This window comes from Melospiza melodia, chromosome 3, assembly GCF_035770615.1.
Source record: "Melospiza melodia melodia isolate bMelMel2 chromosome 3, bMelMel2.pri, whole genome shotgun sequence".
Classification (NCBI taxonomy): domain Eukaryota; kingdom Metazoa; phylum Chordata; class Aves; order Passeriformes; family Passerellidae; genus Melospiza; species Melospiza melodia.
In genome coordinates, this window is record NC_086196.1 from 50,379,210 (window position 1) to 50,402,078 (window position 22,869).

Consider the following 22,869-nt stretch of genomic DNA (forward strand, 5'->3'; position numbering starts at 1 on the left):
AAACAGGTCGCTCGATGCTCCCCCGCCCTTCCACCGAATCCGGGCCTACCGTAGATGGGCCACGTGGCTTTCCCCTCCCCCAGCCCAGCCAGCAACTGGGCCGGGGGAGAGACCCAACCCTTCACGCCAGAAATCCCAAGAGGGCTCTGAAGGACAAGAGCCCTGCTTTTAACTCCTTGGGTTTGTAGTCTCAAGAGGCGGATACAATATCCCACTGGTCAAACCAGGTGCTCATCTTAAAATCCGACCACCCATTGGTGACTACAGCAAAAACAACATATCCCAGATGTCCCATTTCCGGTCAAACCACGACAATACCCCATCCACTAACACCTGTGGTGGTGGGAGCTGCCTGCCTCTGACTTGCACTCTGATCAGCTGAGAAATGGAAGTTCAGCTGTTGAACTATGCTGTTTGCTACTGAAACAGCCATTTTTCATCTCCTGAAAAAAAAAAAACCAAAAAAGGCAGTGGGTGCTTATTGGACTGCAGTGAAGGTTTGAGGAATATTGAACTACCTGCACATACTGAATTGCTTCAGCTGAATACTCAGCTGCACAATAATGCTTTGATGTATGATCCCAGAGAAAATCAGTTTCACCTTCCTTCAGGCTCTGAAAGAATCTACCAGTAGTATGAAGATAGCATTAGACATTAGGGCAAAATCTCCAAATAGTGTTATAATGCTGTGCCACTATGTTATGATCTCCAAATAGTGTTATGATGCTGTGCCGGAGGAGCTTGTGATCATAAGCTCCACTGGCAACGTATTTTAGAAGAATTCCCACAGCCACAGGGAACTCATCTCATACTTTTTCTCACATTTGCACTTTGAGACCGTAGAATCAGACATGCAATTTGAATTTTGAGATACTTCTCAGTTTGCATCTTCACTGTGAACTAGTTGCTTGACATAATCCTAAGCAAGATACAAATATATACATACTCAAATTTAGTTGCTTCTTGGTTTCTTCTGAACATGAGGATCCCATGGTTTGCCATTTTTTCCCCTTGTAGCTTTTGAGTCTAGTTATCCAGATTCTGAGGGATAAAAGAGTGTCTGGAGTTACTCCAAGTTTGGGACTGGAGGTGCATGAAAGTATAGAGGATGGGGAACACAGGAATGTGGTCCCTGCTGGATGCTATGTTGAAAACATCAGGAGCTCCTATGTGAAGGGTTTGGTGTTGGAATAATGAAATTAAACCCACCTGTTCAGTACATCTAAGGTACTCCTGCTGTCAAGTTAGACTCACATTTTGCAGAGCCTCAGTAGATCTGCTGGTACTGAAGAGTCTGTGGACAAATATCAGAGCACTGGCACAAAGTAACATTATAAATGAAAGTGGTTTAAGAAAAAAACCAAAACACAAACTTTTGTTTGCAGGTTTTTTTTAATGCATCAAGTAGAATGAAATAGACTTCTTTGTGAGAGTATTCTCTTATTTATAAGCAGACACACATTCCAGTATCTTTCTCTTCCAAAGACAGAAAAAATAGTACTTTTTTTTCTAAAATTATTCAAGTTTTTTTGCAACATAAAAAGATACATATTTTGGAATGTAGACTAAAAGATGTACAATGAAGAACATAGGGAAAACTTGGCTGTTTGCTGTCCCATGCAATTACCAGATGTTTGTCATGGTAACCCCTGAAAAGCTCTGACCAGAAAAGCATTCTTAGGAGGCTGGAGAGCATGCCAGCTGGCCACGTAAAACCTGCAATGTCCAAAATAATTTGGATCACCACCTGTTGCTACTTTAAAAAAAAATAGAAATAAAAAAAAAAAAGCCTGAAAGAAGACAATCCCTAAAATATGTTAAAATCATACACATAGTATCTTTCTAATAATGCTATGATTTTTTTGTCCACTTTTTTCCCCATTGCTGTGATACCTGTAGATATCTGGAGTTAATAGATTGTGTAACAAAATTTCTACTTAATTCTGTGGGAAGTTTAATTGGAGTCAGTTTTTTTCTATTTAAATGTGTGTAGGATTTTGAGAGGTTGGGGAAATAGCTGAACCTGCAATGGAACATATATCCTGATATAATAGAAAAGTTGAATAAGAAAACAATTATGAAAATAGAATCCAGGGTATTGGTTATTACTGCAGCTGCACTAGCACAAGGAAAAGGACACTATCCTTTGACTGAGACATTGCTTTATACTGCTGTTGTGTAACAGAGAAAACATCAGTGAAAACCTTAGAATCCTGTTAGTTCTTGTGGCTCTATTTATAGCTGAAATATTTGAGTTACTGGTCACAAATACTGAGGTGTTTCTTTTGAAAGGATGTTTTTTGCAGTGTTTTGTTAGGAGTCTCTTCTGTGAAGAAGACCCCATTGAGGAAATTATCTTTTACAGGCCCTGACAATGAGGTCTTAAACATTTAGAAGTAGTCCTGATGACCAGTCCTCTACTTAAGGAAGAATGGTGAACCTGAAGACACCTTTGAAAGGGACAATGGATATAAATTTTGCTTATTTTTCTCATGAAGAAATTTCTTTCAGATGTTGCTGTTGTATCTCACAAGTATAAGGTTAAAGAGAATTTTTTTCTTCAAATTCTCTATGAAACGGCAGTCAGAAAAAAAATTTCCCTGAAATTTGCAAACATTGCAACTGAGACTTGAGGCTAAGTTGTATGAGTTTACTCTACACAATGAATAATGTTGTGTGGATGCATAACTGAGGAAGAAAATACTGAGGAGACTGAGGTAGCTAGTATTCTCCTTTGCTGTAAATAGGGAGCTTGAACAGAGGCAGGTTAGTCAATAGACCACATGTGGCCATTGGTTACTGAAAGTCTCTCAATATTCTTGGGAAAAAAGGAAGTTGCAAATTGTTTCTACATCTTAGTCAAAGTAATTGGCTATCTTCATAAGTTGCTTCTCTTGAATTGTAGTGTTCTCTTAAGTTGGGTTATTTTAGCAGTTTCAGGATAGAACTTGTCTGAAGTGAAGTGTCTGGTTACTTTATGCTCAAAAGGTCTGTTAATACCAGTAGTTTTGTTATGCAGAATACAGTGAAGTTCAGAGTTAGGCTCTATAAAATGGTGTATTTTCATGCATTCAAATGTGTCTCTTTTATGCTTTAAGAAGTGATAGCAATTAGATCTGTCACAAAGTAGTGTTTTTGTTTAAGTATGTCTGTTTTACCTGGGTGAAACCAGCTTGGCATTTAGTACATTCTTACACATACATGTGTGTCTACAACAGAACAATATGGTATAAAAATTTAGAGCTTTCTGCACATAGGTTCTGTCGACTGAATTTACTTAGCTTCTGTGATTTCACTGGCCAGGAAAATGTGTATGTCACAGGAGTTGGCAGCATATTTTACTATTTCAAATTTGTTCCTGGACCTAGCATACATTAAAAAAAAAAAAATGACATCTGCATTATGGTGAAGTATGTGAATTTGTTTTGTGAGAAGAGTAGGTTGACAGTAATCATAATACAGACTAAAGAAGAATATAGGTTATTATATGTCTGTTTTAAAATAATTCCTCAAAGGTATAAAAAATAAACTTCTGAAATGAGGTATGCATATGTAAATCACAGGTCTGAATGGTGTTGAAACTTGTATTAAAATATCTTTTCATATCAAGGAAAACACTAAATAATATCTTTTTAACATTAGTTTTGTGCTGACTGCAAAGCTATCATGGTTCTTTACAAGCATGTGGTGCTTTTTAGGTGGATATTATTCTTCAACTCATTAAAAACATTATTATTTGTAAATGGCCCAAGTGTGCTCAGCTATTTAAAACTTACTCTACAATGCTTCTTGCAATATTAACATGAAAAGTAAGAAATTAATTCCTTGCATTAATTTTAAATCCATTCCTACAGATAGGTAAGAAGTTATCTACAGTTATAAAACAGAGAGAGAGATAGAGAGAGAGAGATTTTTCACTTTGGAATGTTTGAAAATTGTCTATTACAGCAACCTGAGGAGGTCTCTTGGGGTGAGAGAGACGAGAATCTTGTTTCTTGATCAGAAGGCTGGATTTATTGATATATGATATATAATACATTATAACTATACTAGAAAGAATAGAGAGAGAAGTTGCAGAGGCTTGCTAAGCTAAGAATAGAATAGAAAAGAATCTAAAAACAAGAGAATTCTCTGTCCCTGTGTTCCAGAGAGCTTGCCCTGTGATTGGCTCTTAATTATAAACATGGGAAGATGAACCAATCACAGGTGCATCCTATTGCATTTCACAGCAGCTGATAACAATTTTTTACATTCTCTTTCTGGGGCCCTTGCTTCCCAGAAGATGCAGAAATCTGAAAGAAAGGATTTCTGTGAAAAATGTCTGCGACAATTGTCTTTTTTGACTTACCATATACAATAAATTAATGGGATAGAAATGTAAATAGGCAACAAAGATGAAATATTCAGATTTGGGTGTAAGAAAAACAAGCAATAAATATTTATGCCATGATTCCACATACTGCATCTTCATTTGATATAAATAACTTGAGGGAGATTTATAAATCTTCATGGAGCAGACTTTCACAACACCTTCCCCTTAGCTAACCGATAGGCATCACAGCTCCTCCTCTCTAATTAGTAATCATGTTTCTATCCCTGTAAACTAAACAAGGCCAAAGCATGGGATTGGTCATTGTCCTGGGGCAGTTTTGTCTGTTCATTTGATTTTTAGTCATTCATGTTCTTTCTTCAATGTCTTCCAGTTTTGACAAAATCCTACTGCCGATGTATTTAAAACTTTATTTGTGGATTTGCCATAGTTAATTTGTAGACTGAGAAAAACGTGATACCAGGAGGATTTCATGAAAATGGCAGTAAAAGAGGTAATTTTTAGTTGGGGTTAATAACACTGGAACTTCTCTGTAGGTGTGAACGTCGTTTTGAAGGGCACAGTAGCCGCTGCTATCCATGTGGAATTGCAGTGTCTCCCTGTGGACGCTTTATAGCCAGTGGGTCAGATGACAAATACGTAAGTAGTTTTTGCTTATTTTTCCTCCTAAACAACAGGACCTACTCATTGTATCTAAAAGAGTCTTTTTCAGAGGATTCTAGGATTCATCTTAATGTGGATTACTGGAACCTATGATACTTCTGTATAGTCCATTAACATGTAGCAGTTACAAATGATTCATGATTATTTTGTCAAAAAAATCCCAGAGCAGCTAAATCTTAGCACTCAAAGTAATTGTTAAAAGATTGTTTCTATAGGTTTCCATAATATTTGACTCTGAATTGTCATGTGCCATCAAAGATGAGGAGAATGGTGTTTCCCGTAGCACAGCTTTATGTGTTGTATATATATCTGACCAGTAGGAACTCTGTAACAAATACAAATTAATTTACTGAAGCTCCCAAATACAGGGTGATGAATCTTTTAGTATGGCTAGAAAGCCATGAACCAATGAACCTATCAGCTTAATAAAAAATGAGAAGTCATTCAACTGGAATTAGTACTTTCCAGACTCTTTGTGTGTGTATTTTCTCCCTAGACAGTTTCTCTTCTGAATCAATGTCAATAAAATTTAATTATTTAATTATTTAGAGATGAATCCCGAATAAATGTGTATTGATACTTTTTTGAGTTTGCACCTAATTTTAACTCAGTATGCTTGCAATGTCAGCAAAATGTTTTTCTTGCTGTTTGTGAAGAGATGGAAGATTGCTAACTTGTACTATAGGCCTTTGAAACTGGACTGAGGTCGGGCTCATTGCAAATACATCCTTTCAAAACAGCTGGGTAGGAATGCTGTTGAAATTTATTTTAGGTATTTCTAGGTTAATCATCAGAACATGACACGGTTTCTGGTCAAATTCAGATTCAGAAGAGGAATTTACTCTTCTGGCTAGTTTTGAAATTTTGGCTCAAATAATGTGTGAAGGTTAGAGATTTTATTGGCAGATTGATGGATGTGTGGCAATTGGTGTTGTGTTCTTGACATTTTCATGATAAAACATATTTTTCAAGTTTCTGGTAAATGGCATTTCAAAATGTAGCTTGCAGTACAAAAGAAGGGCTTTTTGCTTTGCCTGTGAAGAAATGCATCTAATATTCATCTCAGGTCACGATATATATGATATAGTAATATATTCATTTGAGGCTACTAACTAAAGTTGCTTTTGAGTTGTATAAAAATAGGTGCAGTCACAAGACCTTTTTGTCTTTGCTTTTGCACTAAGGTATTTGTTTGGAATTAGTGCTGATTCAAGAAAAGAAAGACAGCATGATTTTGTCTTAACTCCAAATTCTTGGCACATGGTGGGTCATCAAAGGAAGCTGAATAGCTGGCATGCATCCTGCTCCAGTTGGCATGTGGTCCCTGGTAGGCACAGTGCCAGGCAATACTTTTTAGTCTGGCTCCTGGGTTGGAATTTTGCATAATTTGTGTCCTGTGTCTGTAGAGAACTTTCATTGTTCTTCCTGTCCCCTCAGGAAAACTGAGTTTTGGACTCTTGCTTATACTGTACTGTCAGGACAAAATGCAGTTTTGAGGCATTTTTTTAGAAAGCTTCCCTTTGAAGTGTTGAGGCTGGATATACTTTTGTGCTTTCTTTTGAAACAGAAAATTGAATGCTGCACTGAATAGTCCATTCATATTTCTCCACTAATAGCATCCTGACAGATGGCTTAATGTGTGACTGGGACAGTTTTAAGAGTATCAAGGAGTCACATATTTCTGAAGATTATATGAATGAATGTCTATTGGAATAAGCTACATGAAAAAATCAATAGTGTGGACACAAAGCATTATCTTCAAAAAGAGCATTCTGGAAATAGCTTATGTACCTTTCCATTGAGAAGCAACTGCATCTTCAGTCATCTTGGAGTTTACTGTGGTTAAAAAATGTGATTGAAATTAAAGCCAAAAAAGGCAGAATTGGAATACAATTGAGAGACATTGACCCTAAACTGCTTTTTGTATTTCACAATATCTGAAACATTTAACAAAGAGGAATATTTTGTATACAATGAATAATAGCAAAATCACATTGCTACAGGACATAGAACAGCAACCCAAAATATGTTATTGTAAAAAAAGGGATGAAAATTCTGTCCGCCTTTTTTTCTACTTTGAGGGTGTATGACCAATTTTATATAAGAGCTTGATGTAGCTTCTGTGTGGCTGAAGTGGCCACATGGTTTTATGTGAACTGCTCTAATGCATGTTAGAGTGAGACTTGTAGATACTGTAAATTGGGTTGAAAGTGTTTCCCCAACTGATTACTCCAACTTCCTTAAGAGAACCTTTACCAAGACCTGTGTAGGACCTGATGGTCTGATAAACAGGTAACCAGAATCCTGGTTTAGGACTGTGATTGTCCTTTCTGTAATTAGTTGTGACTAGCAAATATAAAAGGCTAACACTTCTAATATCAAATCTTCTCTGCATCCTAAATAGCTTAAGGTTACAAGAGAATTTAGTTGACTTTTGCTTAACTGAATACACATAATATTGTAATTTCTAACCATTTTACAAGTGGACAATCTCAGGTTTCTAACTATCAATATTATCAAGGATGTTGGACCTTAATATACCTTAATTGGGTTTAGATTTCCATTTTGCTGGACTCTGTACAGAACTGTTGACTAAAGCAGTCTTAGTGTAAGAAGATATCTGGACAGTGTGAAATGCTACTTTTTATAATAAAAAAACCTCATTTTCTTTCTATGCTATGTAGTTCTAGTTAGCTGTTTTACTTTATGTCTAATTAGCCACTTAATTTTTGTCTTTGAAGACCTTAGGGCTCTATGAATAAATTCCAAGTTTCCAGAAATGAAGAAATAAATATTTGTCTCTTTAATTGCTTTCAGACTCGTTCTTACTAGCTCTCTTTGAACTGTAGACTCTAAGAGGCACATTTTGACCCTAGTGCTGAAATTGGATTTTCTAACATAAAACTCTCTGTCCATGCCAAATCTCAATGCCTGTGTTCATAGCTCACACAGACTGACCCATATCACAAACCCAGAAGTTTTTCAGCATAGCAGGTTGCTGCATGAATAACAAAAAACACATGGGTAATGTACGAAATTCTCTTCCCTTTTCTTTTTACACTTTTCAACAAAGCCTAGGATTTTGCTTACAACACTGTCTTTGAAACACATTTTAAATTCAAGATTAAATTTATGCCTTCCAACTGTGAAGGCACCAAAGCTTGAAGCAGTAGCCCATAGGGCATCATCATTGAAAGGAGTAGCAGGAGACAGGATAAAGCAATTTGGTTCTTATACATAACATCAGTCTAATAACCACTTGTGAGTCCCTGAATATTAACCTTCATGCAAAATTTGTTTTAGAGTAAGTTCTCATTATGCAAGTGATGCTGGTCCAGGGGCAAATCCAATGAGTTTTGCAAACCTGTGAGTGGTGGCTGGATGCAAACCCAGACCTGATATTTTTTGCAGACTGAGTTATTTTCAGATACAAGATTCTGCATCAGGCATAATACAAACTAGAATTTGTAGAATTTGTTTATAGTTGATACCTTATTTTAAGTATCTACAGAGATTGATATTCCTAATAAAAAATCAATGCTGCTGAGCAATATACTGTAATGCTTTACTACCAAAAAATACATTTGTGAGTTGGGCTGCCAGCACTCTGTACATCTACTCCTCTTGCACTGCACTACTTCCTAATGTAATCATTGCCAAGAAGATTGTATTTCTCAACCCCCATAAATATATTATTAGCCACCTTAGTCTTTCTGTGGCTCAGTTCTGACTTATAAAATTGAGATTAGCAATGGTATCTTTCCTCTCTCCTCTTGTGTTTAAGAGTTTAGATGAAGCCTGTTTCAGTTTGTTACTGTTGTGATCAGCTGCTTTGATTTTATGTGAAATCCTTCCATCCTTGTGTGTCTGTGGTGTGTTAAGATTTAAAATTGCATCTGATTAGGTTAAAAATTACATAAAATTATCGAAATACCAAAGAAGAAACACCTCAGGAAATCCCAAATGTGAATGATAAAATTGTGTGGTTGATTTTCTCCCTTTAATAGCCCACTTCATTAGAACTTTTTAGGTACTAATAATGCTAGGTAAAAGACTACAAATGAGGGAATTGGCAAAGATATTCTGATGTAGTTGTATATAAATGGATGAGATAGGACTAGTTAGTAGTCTAGAATGCTTTGTGCCATATCTCTTGGGAGTGTATCTTGGAGGCATCACTAAGGTTTAAATTAGGTATATTTGATATATGATGAAGTATGCTTTATTACTTTATTTGGAGAAAAGAAGATATTTTCTTTACTGAAAAATTACTTTTAGAAATGTATGCTATTGGTATTGTACTGAATTTGTTGTCTTGGTCTACACTTCATACCAGAGGGCTTGCAGAACAGAATGTATTGTATGAAGCAGTGGTAGCAACTATCTGAAGCATTTTGGTTTCCAGTGTGATTGGTATTCCAATTATATATTACTCAAGTTTTATCTTATGTGTCCGTACTGTTTAACTAAGATAGATTTTAACAGGAAACATCTGGAGAAAACAGCATTAGTAATGTTTACTGAGGAGAAGGCAGGACTGACATTGCTTGGCAGAACAAAATCCATAGCAGAGAATGAATGACAGGCTGTGACAGCCTCTCTGCCAGCTGTTGATGGAGAAAATCTACTTCTTTCCAAAGAGGAACACAGTTTTGTTTTGGTCTTGAGCCTGAGGTTTTTTTGGATTCCTTGGTAACGTGGTTGGCTGTTAGGCCCATTATCCTAGAAGTGAAAAGATAAATATTGCTTTCTTGATTGTACAGTCATGACTTCGAGTGTGCTGTTACTTCACTGTCTCTTTGGGTGTATCTTTGAAGATGGCTGAAAATCTTGGCTTTTGTAGGTTATTTTATGAAGCATGGAGTTATCTGAGTATGAGCACATTAATTGTTCTTGTGTGCTTTATGGTCAGTTCAGGCTACTGCTTATCTAGGCCAGTACACCTCAGACCTGACCACCACAAAACCAGATTAGCAGCTGAGAGAGGTGGAGGATGATTTTTTGATGCCTATAGATGTATTGTTATTTAACTACTACTGAACAACTTTTTTTTTTTCAAACTGAATTTTATGAGTCTGTAATTTTTTACTGTGTTAACACTGAATTTTGCTGATGCTTTTGAGAGATAGGAGGAAGTGTGAGAAATTAGCCATTTTGCTAAAGAAAACTAATTTTATAAAAGATAATGCCCCATGTTCAACTGTTGACAAAACAGGAAGGTGAAGTAGATATGCATACCCAATGTTCATTTTGGAATGCATACAGCAATGAGGTGCTAAAAGTGGATATATAGTTTATATAGTTTTATATCCACAGGGCTTGTGTTTTCTATATGTGTACTTCTTGGTCTCAGTTCTTGACAGTAGTTGAATTTTGGGTATGATTGGTACATCTGGTACAAACATCTGGTTGAAGGTCCTTGGCAGCATCTGAATCTTTCAGTACTGCTGTCAGTCAACACCAGTGCACAAGCAGGAAATGCAATTATTGGAACTATTGATACAGAGCAGAATCCTAGCAGCAGTCAGAAAAGAGCCAAAGTGGGTGTGATACAACCATGCTGTTTCATAGTGAGATGTGAATTCTTAGAAAAAAGTCTTCCAATTATAATTCTGTACTCTGACAACACTTTGTGTGTTCTAAAAGTAAAGGCAGCCTAAATTCAGTGGTGCATGGTGCTGCATAAATTTCATACTAAAACAAATAAAAACAATCACATAATTAGGCCTTAAAATTAGCAAATTAAATAGAACCTGAATTGGCAAAAATTACAATTTGGAACCTTCATAGAAGGGTGGCTTAGAGAGGGAAGTCAGATATGGTTTATGTAATTTTTTTAGTGAGGAAAATTCAAATGTATTATCTATAACTGCCAGAAGATTGATCCAGTTGAAAAATATCCCCTGCATCTTGGAAGATGACTGATATGTGTAATATTATTTTAATAATAAGGAGCATTAATAATGTTCACTGTCACTCATTTTTTTAGTTATGTCAAAGGAAATCATATGGAAACTGGGATCTTACAGTAGTGGGAAGTTTCCTGTGACTACCAGAAAGAGAGCCTCCATAAGAGTCATTAAAAAGGAAAGGGACTCTGAGAGGGTGTACTATACTCAACATTTTGGTGCCAGGCTTGATTAGACTTTCCATGCTACCATGTGGTAAGTGTATAAGATATCTTGGGACTGAAGAGCATTAATCAATGCTTAGGATACTTATGAAATCTGTTTTATTATGTGTGGATTTGGCACCAATACCTATAGTTAAGGTAGTCTAACACTTTCCACTATAATTCTGTTTTCAGTTGCTTATAAGTAAGAACATTCTGGGCTGAAACTTTCCATGCTCGGTGTCTGCTTCAGGTTAATTGTTATTTTTCTTTAGTGTAAGTAGTTCATGAGCTTTTTTAGCCTGAAATTGAGGAAAAATACATGGTTCAGTGGAATATGTGCCCCAGTATAAATAGGGAGTGATGGAGTGCAAGTCAAACACATATCATGTACTGCAGGATTATGCATCAAGTTTGATGGCACTGATGGAAGCAAATGGGCGATAATGCCTTATTAATAATGACAGATGTCTTTTATAAAAACATGTTAGATTACCAAGGGACTCTATCCCTCAATCAAGGGACTTGATTATATTTCTGTCTTCTGTAGCTCATTTGAAATATTAGGAAAAATAGTCACAGAAAAATGATGACATTGGCCAGTCCATGCAAAACATGAGGAAAACATCTCCATTTGTGTAAGGCCAAATTAGGTATCTTAGATATCAATGTCTTTCTGTTTGTTTGTTAGTTGTGTTCTTTTCCTGTGATTTGTTTGTAAAATACACACTTCAGCTTAAAGCCACAGCAGCAACAAAGCATTTTACTTGAAACTGGTGTTGCTTTTCTGATCCCTGTGCAAAAGCTGATAACAAGGAGAATTCTTCTGTTATTAGTCAAGTGCTTATGATTTGCTTTCCCCTCTTTCCTATCCCAGGAGGCTGTAGGAGTGTAAGTAGTTTGACACAAATGTTTATGGCCATGGGTTGGACTAGGGGGCAATGGGAACAGATGGGAACAAGTTTCCTTTGAAGTTAGAGTGTGAGAAAACAGAGGAAAGAATTTACAGTGAAACTCTGCAGATAAAACATCAATTTATCTAGCACACTCTGTCTACCAATGCAGTAGAATTAAGTAATTTTCCATTTGGGTACAAATTCCTCCACTCGGGGAAGGGCTTTTGTCTTTCTTCCCTGTCTCTTGGTACAAGTCTAGGGAAGAAAGCAGAAGCTTGTGTATACTTGTAGGGTGCTAAATACACTGTCACACTCTGGGTTACTGAAAACTGACTACTCCAAATGTTCTTCAAATGTCTAGTGAAAGGAAATACAAGTAAGTATGTGGTTATGGGTCCAGGAAACTTCTTTGGAAGCTGTTGGTGCAGGTAAATTATTTTTACTTTTGGCTGACCCTCAGCAAGAATTGGAAAGGAAATACCAATATCTACTGAATCAGTATTTTTATTAGACAAATTTCGTCTTAATATAAAAAAAGGGGATTGACTTTGGCTAAAGTCTAAAACATATGCACATATGCATTTTGGGTATTGCTGAATGCTTCCTAGACTGTTTTTTTTTCTTTTTCATTCCATGTGGTTTGCTGAAAATCTGTTTTTCCTCTGTCATTGATTTCATATTTTCAAGCTTTTTTTATTCTTCTGTGGCTAGTGTTAATGGTATCATTTATTTTTCAGTTACTGTTATTTCCCTTTTTTTCTGTAGAAAAGAACATGCTAAAATAATCTAGTAAGTATAGAACAGAAAAACCATTTGGATGACATCAGAAAATACAGCAAAACTAAAATGATGGCACACTGTAGCAGAAGGATGTTTATACTGGAGTTATTCCTCTTGTTATGAGTGTTAGTTCTGTTAAAATATAATTCTCTTTTGGGTTTATGTTTTATTTTGTTTTTAAACTTTTGAAGTTAAAAATTAATGTACTTTCAGTCTTTAATCAAGTTAACTTTTATTCTCCAAATTTAGATTGTCACTGACTATGACTAAATATCTATGGCTAGAGCTACTTAAACAGAAGCCGGTTTTACCCACTTTTATATGATGATGTTTTTCTTTTAATCAGATTTTATTGTCTTGCGTGTCAGAATTACTCAGAAAATTACCATTACTTTTCCTTTCAGTTATTGGAAGAGATGATACCTGCTACAATGTAATAAACTATTCTTGCATGTAGCTAGAGACTGCTCCTTTTTCTGTTGAACCGTAACACCTAAATATATAAGATTTACGGGCTAGGAATACAGTACTGGAAAGACGTTTAGCAGTAGTTCCATTAGGATAGGTTTGTAAGAGTGATCAATGGGCAGGTTGTGTTCCCTGCCATGTTTCGTGTGTTTTGCCTAGCAGCTGTTCAATATGAGCATAGAGTCTTTGTGGTAAAGGTCAGAGGAAAGGGCTTTCCCATATCTGGTCTTTCCCAGGGCTTTGGTGGTTAGCTACAGGTGGGTTTCTGCCAGTGGCTGCTTGTCATGACTTTCCTCTGATGCAATGAATCTGGCTATACAATGTGGCAATTTGGAAAAGTGCTGCATCCCAGCCTAATCTCTAGCTCAGAGCTAAGAGTCATCCCTTGAAAGGTGGGATGTAAGGGTTTGAGTGCTTTTTAGGCTGAGAAGTGTGACTACAGCACCAAATACACTCTTGCTAGATTGTAATTAAGCTGCATGACTGCTTGATAGCATTTTTGAAAGAAAGGTATGAACCAAATGGTTGATTTAGAAACAGTGTGGAAGAGAATAAATTACCATAATACCTGGGTTTAACAAACTTTGGAGTTTTGTTCAAAAAATAGTGAAATATTATCACATCTATTTTACAGAGTGGAACAGGGACATAAAGATTAAGCCAAAAATGAACGTGGTCCTTCCCAAATTAAACTAAGGAACTGGAATGGAAAACTAATTTTTACTGGATAATTCTGGCAAAGTTCTGCAAGCCACTGGATTATGATGGAAAAATTTCAACTCCACTAATGCCTCTCTGTGATATGTTCTATTGGTTAAAAGATGGAGCATGTTTCTTTGTGAATCAGAACTTTGTGCTCTTGATTCTTGCTATCATTGACTTTGCCTCTTCTCTGTTACTCCTTCCAAAAAAGGGAACTGAAGCCTAAAGAGGCTGACCTGAAATAGAGGCTAGACAGAGTTAAAGTAATAAAGTAGATATTTCTTAAAAGGCCTTGCAAGGATACACCCTGGGCAGTACAAGACCTAAACAGATATGAAAGTCATCAATATCTTAGAATTGATTTCTATAATTTGGGATAATTTAGCAAATGCTTAAATTAACTAAAAAAAAAATAAATTATTTATGAAAAGAATAATGCACTCTTTCCCCAATAAATAACTAAACATTAGGTGTACTTCAAGAGGCAGGTAAAAAAAAATTACCCTTTAAAAACACATTTTAAAATATGTTCTGTGGAATTTAAATACCTTTTTTAAAATGGAATCTAATACCTTTCTAAATGAGATAACTCCAATGATTAAAATTTTCTAACTTCTTTGTAGGCTATATATTTAGAGTTACTGTACTATAACTTAATGCTTCAAGAATGTGGTTATTTTTTAATACTGAAAATACCAACTCATTGTTTTTTAGGCTTATATATATGAAATGCGTTCAAGCACTTTTTTGCAAAAACTGGGGAGACACACAGAATCTGTAATCACTGTCAGTTTTAATCCCTCATCTCCACAGGTAAGCCATTACTTTTTTTCCTCTTTGTAATGAAAGCATGTAAAATAACTCAAAGGCCTGAAAGATTTAAAAAGTAATATTATTTCAAGTGTGCTGTGTCAGAATAGCTATTGAAATTGCTTTATCACAATATTTTGAAAAACTATTACTGTTGTGCTTTGAACCTTTTAGATATCTATGGGTGAAAAGTACTTCAAAGAAGTTGGCATTATGCAGTAACAATTTCTATTTGTTTAGTGATCATTGTACTATGTTAACAGCATTTCATTTCAGTGTAATGGTTTAATTGCAGTGCAGCAATATGTACAAAGAGGTTTATTTTCTAAGTATTATTTTGACACTCAAGCTTCCCTGCAGCTAGTTTATCATGTGAATTCTTTGTATGCTGTTTTTAAAGAAGTTAAATCCTATGGATGTACCCTCTTTGTTTTCATATATTGAATTTGCATTGGAGCCTTATACTTTCTACTTTTTTGTTCCTTACTTTAACGACACAACAATGGTCACTATATATATTTATGTAAGAGTGGACAGTAGCTTCTGTTTCACTTCAGAAACTTCTGCCTTCTCTGCCTCCTCACTGCCTCCTCACCAATGACTGTGCTTGTTGCTATTAAAGATACTTATGGAGTAAATAACATTCCTTTACTTGTAGGAGTATTGTAACATTTATATAGCTCCTTCCATGTGTAAATATAGATGCTAGCACTTCTGTGATTTTACAAATTCTGGAAGTTTTATGCTTTATGTATATATTGTTTGAACTGACAAGTTGTTGATTGCTGTCTTAGGGTTAACATTACGTCTTTCCAGTGTTTGGATTCAGCAATGTTATATTCAACCAAATTGTATGGTTTATTAAACTTTGCAAATCAAGAATAGTGCAAGGTTTAGCTCTGAACATATTTCTGCAAAAAAGGTATACTATAAGAATAGAGATTACTGTAGTCTTGCAGAACTCTGATCTGTGGGCCAGCTGCTGGAATGCATTTTAGTGGAAAATGTCTGATTAGAGTTCAGTTTTTAGAAGTCTAGGCTCAATTGCAGTAGTAGTGTGAATCAAGACTTGGAAATAATTAAGTTCAGGAAAATCAGTTGTTAATCAAGGGGACAGAATCTACAAATGGTGTAAAATAAGCTTTGGCTGTGGGTCGAAGCCTGGTATGAGACTGGTATGAGAGTGTGCCTTGGGGCACAAACCCTTTAATACTGAATTTTATCAAACATTACACAGTCAATTAAGTATTATAGTTAGAGCCAAATCTGAAGTTCAGACCCTTTCCTTGAAGAGCTCTTTCCTGAGAAACCAGGCCTGTGGTCTTGAACCAGCTGATGGCTTTCCCCATAGATATTCTCATGGGGAAAGATTTCGAAGATGGTTTTATCAGAAACACTTTACTAATAGCAAGGAATGTGTTAAACTGCTGCAAATTTACAGATGAAATGTAAATTTGATTAACCAAATAATTCTGCACTCCAAAATGCTTTCTAAGTAATTGTTTTTGTGGGAGTTACAGAAACAAAAACCAATCCAAAAAACCCAAAAATCTACCTGAGTTTTCCAACATAGAATTTAGCATGAAATTACATTCCAAGGCACTAGGAGAAGCTGCTAAGCAATGCAATGATAAGCCTGTAGAGTAGAAAAGAAAAAAACCCATAAATTAATCAGAAAAGAGTAATCCCATACCTTGAAAGAAAGACTTTGTTTTAGGCAGTCAGAGTTTCCAATACTGGAAAATTTTTGTACACATTTCTACTACTGGTTGGGGATTTAAAATTGACTCTATTGTTGTTTCATCCAATGTTTGAATTAATGCAATTAAGATTTATATTGGATTCTGAACTGCCACTGCATAAAGTCCCATTGCATTCAAAGGGAAACACTGGCAGGAGAAAGCAAAATGGGTGAAAAAAAGAAAGTGGCTGATGAATGAAATTCAGATATCATAACTAAGTCTTTTGCTGTGGAAACATCCAGCCGAAAGTGTGGTGTTCTGTCCGTGCTCCAGTTCAGTTGTTGCTTGCCCAGCACCTGTCCATGAGGTAGCTTATTCCAACCATTTTTATAACTCTCACTTGCATAAGTGTTCTTTCAGAAAAGAGGGAAAAACCTTGGATGGATATGATATTATTATAGGGGGCATTGTTGCTTTCATCATATGGTACTCTGAAATAATTATAAAATGATTGCTATGAAAGCTGGAGAAGGGCAATAAGCTAGAAAATTTGCACTTATCTTAATTTTCAAGATGATTTCTCAGTTTTGGCTTCTTGTTGTCACTTCCTGGTTTTCACTTATTGTTCAAAACTTAAGTAGGGAAGAATATTTATCTTACCAAAACCATTAGTAGCATTTCAATCTATTTTAGAGAGTATACATTAGGAGTGATTGTAGTGTTTAGCTATAGTAACTGTAGTTATTAACTATAACACATTTAGTCAGTCTAAATTAAAAAAGGGGTGAGTCTTATGTACTAAATATGGAAACAATAAGTAATCTCTGTGATTTTGAAGCAGGATAAAAGCAAATGGGGACTCTATTCTCATCTGCTGGTTTTGTGAAGTTGAATATTGGTATATGCTATGATGATAGTTATTTTTACATTACAGAATCAGGACTTTGAAATCAGTGTGCATTGCTAGCACCCCATTGAAACACTATGGGAGATAGTTTCATGCTTTTGGTGAGCTGAGCCTACACAGTTGGTCAGCTGGCCTGGCTGAGAACCTTCTGAAGCAGAGTATAATTTAATTGAGTGACAAATCAGAAATGACCAAGAAAGAGAGAGACTATTTAAATGTTCTTCCTATTTAAAGAGATGTCAGCATGTTCTCATGCATCTTGATATCAATTCTTAAACTCTCTGCTCATTTCACAAACCTGTTCTCTTTTGTTAAATATTCCTTATACAGTTTAGGAGTAATGCAGTCTTTGTAGGAAGACTGTCTTTGCCAAAGACTGTACTGCAGTTTATGTCTGGTGAGAAGATATTTCCTTTACCAACATTCAGCCAAAGGAGACAGTTGCATTTAAAAAAAAAATATAGAGCCTCCTACTGACCTTTTCTGAGGATGAATGTATTTCTGTCCTTGTCTTCTTGGACTGTTAGCCAGATCTGTGTACTCACATTTGGTTAATCTCAGTGAAGTGAATGATGATAGGGACCAGAAATTTCCTGAATTTAACAAACATACCGGTTTAATTTTCTATTCAAATTACTGAAGTATCAGTCTGATTAAATTTTATCAATATTTTATTTTTATTCACCATCATATTCAATATCCTTCTATTTTCATCTTCAAATGTACAGATTTATTGTGATAGTATTATTAAAAAAAAGAAGGGACAGCAGTTAATGCAGTTTGTCCTGATATTTCATGCGTTGTTATAGATCAGCTTGTAAATGGTACCAAAATACTCATATAAAGCAGTTCAAGGCAGCTGCATGTGCCCTTTCTTATTCTGTAAGACTCTAAGGCTTATGAGAAGTAGAATTTGGGGTAAAAAGATCTCTTCAAATGGAACAGCACCTGCAGTATTGTTGAACAAACCAATCACTGGGACATGACAAACTTTAGGGGTTTTTTTATGTAAGATGGTGATTTAAAAATAAATTATTGGCAGTCATTGACTGGTACAACTGTGTTGTATACAAGCCTACCACATGTTAAAAATCTTGAGATAGTCTTCAGGTTTGGAGAAATGGATAACCATTCAACTTTCAAACTTTCAACAGTTAAATGGATTTAGAAATCGAGTCAAAGCAGAGAAGTGCCAGTCTAAGTATCTTGGGGGAAAAGAGGATCTTCAGCTCTACCCACCTCTGGGAGATTCTCAAAGTGGGCTTGGTTTCCTACAGCGTCTTGTTTGGCTGCTGCCTTTGAGCCAGTGGTTATATTTGCAGATCTTGGCTCTTGCCATCTTAAAAACTGCTTTGACAGAAAAGAATGCAGATCTTTGGGCTGCTCCACTCTCCAGCTACAAGGGCTGCTGAGCCTGTGGATAACTAGGCTATTCGTGTGACACAGCAGATAGTCCTACTGAATTTATTCCAATCCCTGAGAATTCAAAATTGAGTTCATCACTGAACAAGTATGTCACTGTTTATAGCAGAAGGATAATTTCTTTTGCAGTTTCTAAAAAACTCCAATAATGTTGTGTATCAATGTATTAAAATATGAGTTGATGTTGTTTAGTGCAAAAAACTGTTTATACAAAAAAATTCTTGCAAATAAATATGAAAAACATATGAAGAAGCATGGCAGATTTTTAAAGAGAAAGAAAGAACCTTCTATAAGCTAGGAAGGACAATATAATTCAGTTCAATCATTGAATGCTCTATGCATTTTAAGTGTGTTGCCAGCAAAAAACAGCTGTACACCACATGATTTTAGATAAATATGCTTGCAGGGGCAAGCATCTCAAGTCATAGCACATTTGTCATAAAATCTTTATGGTACGTCTTACAAGGGTAGATACTTTATTGAATGGCACTAGTAGGCTGCAAGGGCTGGTTTGGAACAATTGGTTACTCTGTTGTTCAATGTGAGTTCTTTTTACCAAGTATCTAGACAGGCTTCCCTGTGGACTGGAAAGAGAGAGGATTGGCTGGGAGCGGGAAGGAAAGGCACTAACTGTAGTGACAGGGATAATTTGGAGAACAGACAGCTTCTTGGAAACTGTCAGACAGAGAGTGAAGAGAGAATGGTGGAGACTGAGAACTGGAAGAGAACATATGTATGGAGTGAAGATGTTGGAGAGAAGAAGAGAGTGCCTAGAGGGAGGGAACGAAAGCCCTGATTAAGAGATGAAAACTGCAAGGTTAAGAATTATGGTTTCTGAACTTCTGGTTAAGCCTTGTTTCAGAAAGAGATAGGGAAAGTGAGATTCCTGTCACCTGGTTTTCAGAGCTGCTGAGAACAGGAGGTTGCTCTTAACAGTTCTGAAAATTGGTGTGTTCAGTGTCTCAGAAAAAACCCCATCTTTTCAAAGGAAATAAAGGGAAGCTTCCAGATGAGATAAACCTCACTTGCTCCCTTTACACACTACAACACCTGTCTTTTAAAAGCCAATAATACAATATTGAAAGGGGATAAGCAAGTGAGTGTCTGCTTTTAATGCTCCATGAAGGGGCATGTAAAAAAGTATTCTGTGAAGTATACTTTGAATACAGTCTCCTCCTCTGTCCAGAGGAGCTGAAATTTGCCAAACAGGAAGAACGAAAGGACTAATGGTTAGGAGTTTGTTCAGCTACATTTTTCATAGACAAACAGAATTTTCAATTTAATTATCTTATATAGCACTTTAGGAAGCCATCAAGGTATCTTATTTCTCTTTCTTGAAAAGTTTTGTATTTAACTCACTCAACAGATAGTATTCATAGAATGCAGTTGAACATTTGTTGATACTAGAAACCATTCTGTGGGAAGTTCCAATTCTAAAGTTTCTGGGCTTTTCATGTAGAACAGGTACAAAGCTTCTTCCTCCATTTCAATTAAAATTCCAGCATTTGCATTCTAAGATTCTCCCTTCTTACATAGTCTTTGAGAAATTTAAAGCCAAATTAATTGGCAGTCATGATGCAAACGTATAGTGGATGTATAACAAATCAGAGTTCAGCCATTAAAATATATTTAGATGAAGTACAACCAAAATGAAGTGTGGAATAAGCTGCATTCTAAATGAGCTTTTGGAAAAGGGAAAGCTAAGTCTTAGCTAACAGATTAAATATGAAAAGAAAAGCAGACTCAACTTCTGTCTTAAATTAAAATAGCAACATAAAATGATTCCAGCTGACTGATGGAGTATGATATAGCCACACCAAATATCTTGGCCCAGCTCCTGGCTGTATCTGAACTGTGTTCAGCATAAAGGGAGAAAGGCGCGGAGCAGAAATTCTTTAAAGCTGCCGCTCTTCTTCCAGTCCACTTCGTAAAGTACAGCAGTCTCAGAAGTGCTTGATTCTGCCCTCCCTAACAAGTTTTCCCTGTGAGCTGATCTGGCAACTGGGGGGACTTTTGCTTTGCCTTCTTGCTTTCAGGGCTGTGCTGTGTGGTGGGGTAGGCAGGGAAAAGTACATATTGGTAAGGGGATCTTGTGGCCCTTTCTCTTATCTCATAGAAATATTCAACATCTGCAATCACCACTAGTTGCTGTGCTTCTGAAGAGTGGTGTTTGAAATATTTTAAAATTATGATAATACATGCATTAAAATACTAATTTTGTCACCTGAAGGGACTGGTTAATTGGTGCTTTTTCATAAATCATTCACAATGTTTCTATCTGGAATATTGTAGTTGCTGAAACACTGTGACATGGTTTTTTGCAGAATTGTAGTTGTATTCTATCCAGCTAGTTATTTGCTCATGTAAGAAGATTTCTTGAAAGAAATAGCTAATTTCCCTGCTGATATATCATGCCATGCCATGCCATGCCATGCCATATCATACCACACCAGAAACAAGCACAAATCTGGGACTTATTCCAACAGTTAATGCCTTCCTTTCTGCTCCTCTGCTAACATCTGGGGCAAATCACACTGACTCTGCCACTGCCTTTTTCTTCTGTGACACGGTCCATTGCAGAGAGAAGCTAGATATGGAGAAAGAAAAGTGACAATTATGGAGACTCTTTTAAAATGTCAACGTGATGTGTGTGATTCTTTAACCTGAATCATATTCCAAATCACTCTGCCATGGACAGGGTTGCCACTCATAAGACCAGGTTGCTGAGGACCTCATCCAATTTGATCTTTAACCCTTCCAGGGATGGGCTATCCACAACTTTCCTGGCCAACCTGTGCCATTCCTTCACTACTCTCTGAGTAAAGCATTTCTTCCAAGCATCTAACCTAAATCTCTCTTTTAATTTAAACCACCCCGCCATGTCCTATCACTATTTAAATGTGTAAAGGGTCACTCTCCTTTTTTTTAAAACACTTTAAGTGCTGAAGGACCACAATAAGATCTTCCTGGAGCCACCTTTTCCCCAGGATGAACAACACCAGTTCTCTCAGCTTGTTTTAGGAGAGGTGCTCCACTCCTCTGATCATTTTGTGGATGTACTCCAACCCCACATCTTTCTTGTGCTGAGGACCCAAGAGCTAGATGCATTATCCCAGCTTAGGTTTCCTTGAGAGCAGAGTAAAGGTGGAGAATCACATTCCTTGACCTTCTGGCATCCAGCCAATTCCTTATCTACCCTTCAAATCCGCCTTTCAAATCTATGTCTCTCCAGTTGAGAGACAAGGATGTCATGTGGGCCCTTGTCAAAGGCCTTGCCACAAGCCCAGATATATGACAACAGTCAGTTTTCCCTTGTGGACCATTGCAGTCACTCCATCATAGCAGGTTTTCAAACCCTGTGAGGAGCAGCTAAGGACTTTGAGCTTGTTTACTTTGGAGAAAAGAGGCTGAGCAGTGACCTCATTGCTCTTTGCAGCTTCATGATGAGGGAACATGAAGGCATTGATCTCTTTTCCCTAGTGTCCAGTGACAGGACATGTGGGAATGGCTCAAGGATACATCCATTAGAGGAGGTTGAGTTGATGTGATGAAACATTTCTTTAGAGAGAGAGTGGTGAAACACAGGAACAGGTCAATGCACAATGCTTGAATATCATGCTTTAATTTTTGGTCAGCCCTGAAGTGATTAGGAAATTGGATTAGATGATACTTGTGAGTCTCTTCCATTTTGATTCTGTTCTGTTCTATTTAATTCTAATTCTAATTAAATTTCTAATTCAAATTTAAATTTGAATTTTATTGTTTCTTTTTCCTCCTTTCCCAAGCAGTACATGCTGAGGAAATCTCTCATATTTCTTCCCAGCCCTGCATTAGTAGAAGGGACTGAATAGCTAATCATGTTCCACCCTAGGTGTTGTCTTCTCCCCCTTTGTGAGAAGAAGGCATGAACCTTCTGATGAGTGTGAGAGCTGTGGATCGTTCTATGATGATTTGAAGGACTGAACAAAATTTGCAAAAAGCACGTAGGAAGTGTGGTTTTTAAAGTTTGTGTTCATCAAGTTCGACTGGGTTTCCACAGGATGTCAAACCTCTGCATCTCTGACACTTGCAAGGCTCAAAGTGCTCAGTCTGAAGCA

At 36.5% G+C, this 22,869-nt stretch overlaps 1 protein-coding gene across 1 annotated transcript in view; it reads left to right on the forward strand.

Annotated features, from left to right (window-relative positions):
* The window catches only part of WDR27 (WD repeat domain 27), a 92,239-nt gene that overhangs the window by 37,034 nt on the left and 32,336 nt on the right, over positions 1-22,869 (forward strand). Inside the window, exons 22-23 of the mRNA XM_063153471.1 lie at positions 4,867-4,969; positions 14,666-14,764. Coding sequence (XP_063009541.1) covers positions 4,867-4,969; positions 14,666-14,764 — 202 coding nt within the window. The remainder of the gene's footprint in view (positions 1-4,866; positions 4,970-14,665; positions 14,765-22,869) is intronic.